Here is an 8027-nt window from a genome sequence, read left to right on the forward strand (position 1 = left end):
TAGGTTTTTATATTTTCACATGAAACCTGTGTTTTAGTGTTTTCAAATCATATAGACTTTTTCATCAGCAGTTGACTTACAGGACAATAAAAACAGGAAAACTGCAGCACTTTCTAATAATAATTAATCACATTTATATAGTTCCCACTACTTAAAGTGCTTTACATAGACAGAGTTGAACCACTTTAATCACCACCGATGTGAAACTCTCGTCTGGATGATGAGACAGCAGTCATTAGTGTGCCAGTACACTGGACACACATCAACTATTAGGTGGTGAAGGGGAGATAAAGACAGACAATTGGGGACAAGGAATGATTAGGGGAACAGAATGACTGGTGGGCAATTTGGCCTAGACTTTGGGATAAATCCTACTCCTTTCAAACGATGCCCAGGGATCTTTTATGACCACCGTGCATCAGGACCTCAATTTTACGTCTCATCCAAAGGACAGTACCATTTTTACAGCCCAGTGTCCCTGACCCTGCAGTGCGGAATTTTGATTCACACACAGATCAAGGGGTAAGAACTCCCAATGGCCTCACCAACAGCTCTTCAAGAATCAACCCAAGCTTTCTCTAGATGGTCTCCTATCCAAGTACTGGCTGGGCCCAAACATGCTTAGTTTCAGGCGGATGACCTGTTCAGAAGCACAGGTACTATGGCTGCTGTTCTAGGAATGTGCTGTCAGTTGAAGTGGGATGAAGGAGCAGTGATGCCGTAGATCAGTCTGCATTGAGAAGATGAGCATTTCCAAAAGGGTAGTCCATGGTGTAGTGACCAATGTGTGTTTACTGACATTGTTCAGCATGGAAAAGCTTGTGATCAGGCTGGGATGGAGAAAAGGAGACACTTGTCAACAATATCAGGATAGCGGGGATAAATTTCCACCCGTTTTTGGAACCTGATGCCATCCGATGCAAGAGGAGAATGAACCTTTGACATGCAGTAGTCTACTACTTCATGCATACACTTGCACTTAAGCTAGCAGATTTAGAGTCGCTAGCCAACTGCAGTGATTTTAACCAGTGTGTCACCTTGCCACCCAGGAATAAAATACCTCTGCAAATTTACAAACTTCCTAGCAACAGTTCTCCAATTTAAAATGGAAAATGCTGTTGGAAAACAAATAATGTGGTTGTCGAATTAGCTGTTGGGTGCTGTGGCATTTACACAATAAAAGTCATGACAGACTACTTTTATTAAATCCAGTGGTAAGGAGTAAAGCAACATTACAAAATAAAGTCAGTCATGGCCACGATCATGACATCAATTGATGGATCGACTTTCATGTTTAAAGGAATTTGCTAAATTTATAGTCAAGAAATCAGAAACAGAATTTTCTAAATAGAAGAGCACCCTAAAACAAACTTTTCTATTATTTAAAGAAGTTTAAACTCTGTGTTACATAAAATGTCATCTTATATAACATGTCTGCCATGAAGTCATGAGTCACAAAGTTGAGCAGTCTTTTTTCAAGACCTGAGACCTCATGTATAAACAGTGCGTACATATAAAATGTTGTGTACGCCCGTTTCCACAATCACTTCGAGATGTATAAAAACTAAACTTGGCTTAAAACCACACACATTTTCACAGTACCCTTCCCTCTTGTGTATGTAAGTTTGTGCTCGGTTTTGCAAACTGGTGGCACCTAGCATCAAAACAGTGCTACTGTTTCTGTGGTCTGCTTTTCTTTTTTAGACTCACTTCTATGATGCAGGTTTTATCAAATACACTGAAATTAATTGGATATTGTTTACAAATTTTATTCACTTGATTGCAATCATTCTGTAACAATATAATGGTTACATTATACAAACCATTCCAATTGCCATGGCTGCTTTAGTGTTGTTAGAAGACAATGCAAATGGAAGATTTAAAAGAGAGCATATATCTATAGATAATGATGACTGGCTTCTAAGTTGATTTTGATTTCCAGGAGCTATCCTCTTGGAGCTGTGTGCTGAACACAAAGGCAGACTTTGAGGAATTGAGATCTACAGTACCTGCTCCTTTGCAAGTTCTGTCCACTCTCTGGTTTTTATCCACAGGAGCTTTTCAATGTGAACTTGCTGACTGCTCGGGTATTTTTCAGTCCTCACTTGAGTCACGCCATGCCAGCTGTATAGAATGGTATTATCCTCTTGTCATTCAGATCTATAAGATTGTCCTTATACTGTGGTTGAACTGGGAAACATCAAAGAGCAATATGCAGCAACATCTGGTTTTCTAAATGTAATCGGAGCAGTCAACTGCACGCACATTGCTATTGCAAATGCGCCAGACAAGTTACATCAGCCAGGGATGAATCGCCAAAAGAATGAGTTTGCATTACATCATACAGTATATAGCAGGAGTGCCTATAAAAACAGCAGCTCCACACAGTTGCAGGTGCTTTTTCCAACTAGTGTGGCAAAAGGCAAGCAGTTCTTTTAAAGATAAAGAACAGAGATTCGATCCGTTGTGGCACTCGGTGCTGATTTACACTATAAAGACACCTTCAGAGAATGAATTTGCTTACGTAAATAGAAAGCATTTCCACTCTATTAATGTGCTGCTGTATAGTGCACAGAACATGTGTTGCATTGTGCAAGCATGTAACGTGCTCCATATGTAATGTGGCACACAATCGTGGCTTGCCCGTACCTGAAGTGACACTGTATGATGACCCTGACCCACCAAATGATCAGTCAAATTGGACAGTGTTACAACTTTGAATGTAATTAACAGAAAGTAAAAACAGGTGATCAGATGCAGCATTTATATTTATTTCCACTTTTGTCCTTACGCCATGTTTTAGTGTGAATTCTACACATAACGTTATACATGAGACCCCAGAACTTTAACCAGAATTTAATGTCAAAAAAAAGAGATTTAAAGCAAACACTTTCCCCAGTTATATTTTTGATTTTATATGTGAGTAACAATAAAAAGGCCTTAATGTTGGGATGTTTCTCTATACGTACTAATGACAATATCATGATATTATTTGTCAAGACAGACAACAATCGTGTCACTGGCACATCTTATTCAAGGCCTTAAGAGTCACGCGGATTAAAGTAAATGACTACTACAGAGTCTTAGCTTTAAAATGAATGGCAAAAATCTGAAAAAAATTATGGGCTTACTGTCAATAATTATGAGAGACACAGTAATCTGTATCAATGTTTTTATATCTAATTAGCCATAGCTGCAGAGATGACAACTAACTAACACAAATCAGGGTTTGAAAAGTCAACTGTATGCCCTATTGTAAACACCAACAAAAGCAGGAATATCAATACTGCATAGGCCATTCAAATGCTTGGTTTTCATAATTGTAGTTTTCTGGATTTCTTTGCAGCAAAGTTCTTGATTGGATCACTAAAGTCCAGTTTCCAAACCAGATCACTCTCAATAGACATCAGAGTCAACTGATTTAGTCTTTCCTGTTCTCTTGTGGATCTGAGCCTATTCTTCACTAGTCTGAGCTTGGAGATTGAAAATGTGACAGTCAATGACTGGTAAAGCCTAAAAGCAAAACCTACACTTGGGAAGATAATAATTAATTACATTTACAGTATATCATGCTTTTTAAGGTACTGAAAGCACTTTACACAGTGAGTGGGGAGCAATTTCAACCACCACTAATGTGCAGTGTCCATCTGGACAATGCAGCAGCAACCATTTTGTGCAAGTATGCTCACCACACATTAGCTGTTAGGCGATGAAGGGGTGAGATATAGTTAACCAATCGAAGACGGGGGATGATTTGGGGACCGGAATGACCAGGCCATGGTGGACAATTTAGCCAGGACATCTGGATGCACCCTACTCCTTATGAAGGATGCCCAGTGTCCACAGAGAGTCAGGACCTCAGTTTTTACATCTCATCCAAAGGACAGCACCATTTTTACAGCCCAGTGTCCCCATTACTGCACTAGGGCATTGGGATCCACACACGGACCACAGGGTAAGGACCCTCGGCTGGCCTCACCAACATCTCTTCCAGCAGCAACCCATGATTTTCCTAGATGATCTCCCATCCAAGTACTGTGCATGTGGTATGTCGTGCAATTTTTTTTTTAACAAATTACAAAAGCTACAGACTAGATGACATGGCTTTAGTGCTTATGAATTCTCTGAACTGGACAATCCGCTAAGCACTGCATCACCGAGCCTTAAACAATAAAAGACACAGACGGAACAATAACCACAAACAAAATACAAGAAATGGCCACAAGCAAGCAATAAGTGGAAAAAATATATACAAATAAAAATCAGACAGCAGCTGCAAACAACTGTGGATAAACAAAACCCCAATAGCGCAGAACAATACTCCTCTACCCGTCTTTGTGTGTCTCCCAAGCTCTAGTCACTACTACCAGCCTTGAAGCCAGTGTTATTTTTATGATCAGCAGTCTTTGTTAATTTCTTGTAGCTTCTCCTAGATTAAGTTCAAAAGCTCTATTTAGACACATAGTTAATGAAAATCTAAGGAATATAAAGAAACAGTTGTTTCATTTTATGGTGAAGCAAAATGGTAGAAAATGGTGTTGCAGCAATACAGTCAATATGTTTGTTTCTTGTCTTGTTTCATCTGCCGTTACCCTGGTGATTTATCCCAGAACCAATCAAGAATGTACACTGCATGTCATGCTTGTCTTGCAAAGTATCATGGGGTGCTGGGACAAAAAAGTTTGCCTAAGCAGGCATTACAATGAATTTTCAGGAAATAATTCTGTGAACACCTCTTCCAGAAAACCCAGCAAATTCAATGCGACAAACGTCGAGGCCCTGGGGTACTGCCCCTATAAGCCCTTGTCAAAATCCGGGCATGAGAGCAACTAAGAAATTCATTGTACTCTATACACGTGATAGTGCTATGACTATTGTCATTGCATTAGTGTTGGTGATTTACGTGTCTTTAATTTATAATTATTATTGTGTTTTGGAGCACAATTCAACTGTTTTTGAATTTTAGTTATAGCTAAGCTTCATTTAGATGTGAGAACCCCAAACTGATTCTGCATACAGAAATTTTGCCAGCAAAAACAATTCACATGAATTCGAAAATAACCTTGTTACCCAATTTCACTGAATTATAAAAATGGCATGACATCTTACATCATTGTCTTATATAAAATAAGAAAAGCAATATTTAGCTCAGTTAGATGTCACATTCTGTGGTTGTTTTGTATTCGGAGCGATGTGCTATTTCCCCAAATATGTTATCTTTCCTCTTCATTTTCACAATGAAAGACAGAATCTTTTCAGTTGCTTTTTTTTTTTTTAATAATTGAGCAGGTCAGTGGACCGTATCCTTGCATCTCATCCAACACCTCCAACTGGACATGCTATCAAAACAAGTGGAAGGGCACTAAAAGTGAAGTGCGTATTATGTGGTATGTTTTAGCAGCAGTAGTGGAAATTCATCAATAGCCTCAGAAGGGCATGAAGATGCAGCAACCCCAACTGAAATGGGTGACATTTATGGAATCCGGTGGTGACCTCGATTATCTGTATGTAATTTTCTAACACCAGTCTTCTACCCTCACCCCACAGGTATATACTGGACGTGCACAAAGACCAGGCCGCTGGATTGGTGTCCCGGGTGACTGAACTTGCTAAAGAAGCAGGATTTACCCCAACCTTACATAATGAAACTATTGCCTGCTTTGAGCTCAGTGAACCATGACTATTGCAAATATAATCCCAGTAGCTATGGACACAAAAGGAAAGTGTGAGGGGGAAGGACTGACCTTCACCTAATTCTAACAATAAAGACTTTTGCAGTAGTACGTTACTGGCCTTGGATGTGTAATGACTTAAATTTGGATTAGAAAATTGCATATTTTGGCCAACCTCAACCCGAGTCACCATAGGTAAAGTTACCAGAAGGACTGGCACCTCTGACTCCACAGCATTGTTACTATGCTGTGCATTTCAAAGCACTGGAATAACAAGAAGATACCGAATTATACCCATGAGTTGTCACCCTGATGAACTTTGTCTACAGTGATTCCACAGCAGGAAGGTACTATGGAACACTTGCTAAGAAGCTGGACGTAAAAACTCAAAAGTATGTCTTGTGATGCCCAGGTTGCCTACAGCTGGCAAAGTCCTCTTGAACCGGGGACATTGATTGTCATAAACCGAAGATGGACTGGCAATGAGGACACAGAACAGCAAGCTTTGGTGTAAACAGTGTAGAGTGCTTTTTATTTAATCAATCCAAACTGTGTCCAGAGCAAAATGCAATGCATTCTTTCAAATAAATAAATAACCTGTAAAAATGTGTACTGTTGAAGGTTAAAAATCAAACAAATTAATCAAAATCAAAGTATAAACATGGTCAGGATCCAGCCATGAACAAAGAATCATGAGCCTCTGTGCCTCCTTCCAAAATGATGTTTCCTCTGCTCACCCTTTACAGTCTTCTCAGAGAGAAGAGGCGTCCTTCAGCAAGCACAGTCAACCCATTACCTGGCTCGTGTGCCTACCACCATTATCCCTCTACCTCCCTTTCCATCTCCCGCTGCTGTTCCATGGTGTTCTGCAGGATCTGCTGGTCACTCGCACTCCCTCCTCTCCATAACAGCACCAGCCTTGCCACAATCCTGACTCACCTTTTAATCTCCTTTTTCACTCTCTATTTCTCCCCCTCTTGATCTCCTCCGACTCCCTTTTATACTCCTGTGGCTGCGGCATCCTAATTACAATCAGTAGAGTGCCGATGTGGAACAGCTGAACTGATCAAGCAATCTGCTCATCTCCACACCGAACACTCCGCAGTCACACAGTTCCACAGTCGAGTGCACCCACAAAGCCCAAGATGCACTGCTTTTATTTAAAAACCTGCACACCACCATAGATCCCTAAAACACCTCATCATACAGTACATCTGTTGTGGGAAATGAATTGGAAGTGAAAACTGAAAAGTTAACGGAATCACTTACTGCACATAAATTTGTATTGGAGATAATGAACCAATAGCTTAGGTGTAGGGGACACAGTGCCACTAAGATTCACACCGTTGAAGGGATGGTGATTTATTTAATTTTTCAGTGGGAACCTCAGGAACACAACCAGCCTTGGCCCAACTTGCACACAGTCACTGTCAGAGACACAGGAAAAAAGGGCTTAACCAATAATCAAACTGAATATATTAAACAAAAGCAGAAGGCAAAATATAACTAAATAATAAAGAAAACCACAACTCTCCTCAGAACCCGATCTGCGATCCCCAAATTAACATGATACAGCAACAACAACAACAAGCACAATAAACCCCTAACAATAAACACTAATGATAAAATCCATAACACAGTCCAAGGCACCGGCAACAGATGAATTTAGAATTTAGAAAAATCTAGAAGAGAATAAGCCATTCAGCCCAACAAAGCTCACCAGTACTATCCACTTATTTCTTCCAAAAAAACATCAAGTCAAGTTTTGAAAGTTCCCAATGTCTTACTGTCTACCACACTACTTGGTAGCTTATTCCAAGTGTCTATTGCTCTTTGTGTAAAGAAAAACTTCCTAATGTTTGTGTGAAATTTACCCTTAACAAGTTCCAATTGAGTCCCCGTGTTCTTGATGAACTTATTTTAAAATAACAGTCTCGATCCACTGTACTAATTCCCTTCATAATTTTAAACACTTCAATCATGTCACATCTTAATCTTCTTTTGCTTAAACTATAAAGGCTCAGTTCTTTTAATCTTTCCTCATAATTCAACCCCTGTAGCCCTGGAATGAGCCTAGTCGCTCTTCTTTGGACATTTTCTAGTGCTGCTATGTCCTTTTTGTAGCCTGGAGACCAAAACTGTAGACAGTATTCAAGATGAGGCCTCACCAGTGCATTATAAAGCTTGAGCATAACCTCCTTGGACTTCTACTCCACACATCATGTTATATAGCCTAACATTCTGTTAGCCTTCTTAATGGCTTCTGAACACTGTCGGGAAGTCAATTGCTTAGAGTCCACTATGACTCCTAAGTCCTTCTCATACGGTGTACTCTTGATTTTCCGACCACCCATT

The 8027-nt window shown here is 39.9% G+C and overlaps 1 protein-coding gene across 1 annotated transcript in view; it reads left to right on the forward strand.

The window, feature by feature from the left end:
• LOC114660673 (dynein axonemal assembly factor 3-like) overlaps positions 1-6310 on the forward strand; it is a 30679-nt gene extending 24369 nt beyond the window's left edge. Inside the window, exon 12 of the mRNA XM_028813524.2 lies at positions 5548-6310. Coding sequence (XP_028669357.2) covers positions 5548-5680 — 133 coding nt within the window. The 3' untranslated portion in view covers positions 5681-6310. The remainder of the gene's footprint in view (positions 1-5547) is intronic.
• The last annotated feature ends 1717 nt before the right edge of the window (positions 6311-8027 follow it).

Source organism: Erpetoichthys calabaricus, chromosome 11 (genome assembly GCF_900747795.2).
Source record: "Erpetoichthys calabaricus chromosome 11, fErpCal1.3, whole genome shotgun sequence".
In the NCBI taxonomy this organism is placed as follows: Eukaryota; Metazoa; Chordata; class Cladistia; order Polypteriformes; family Polypteridae; genus Erpetoichthys; species Erpetoichthys calabaricus.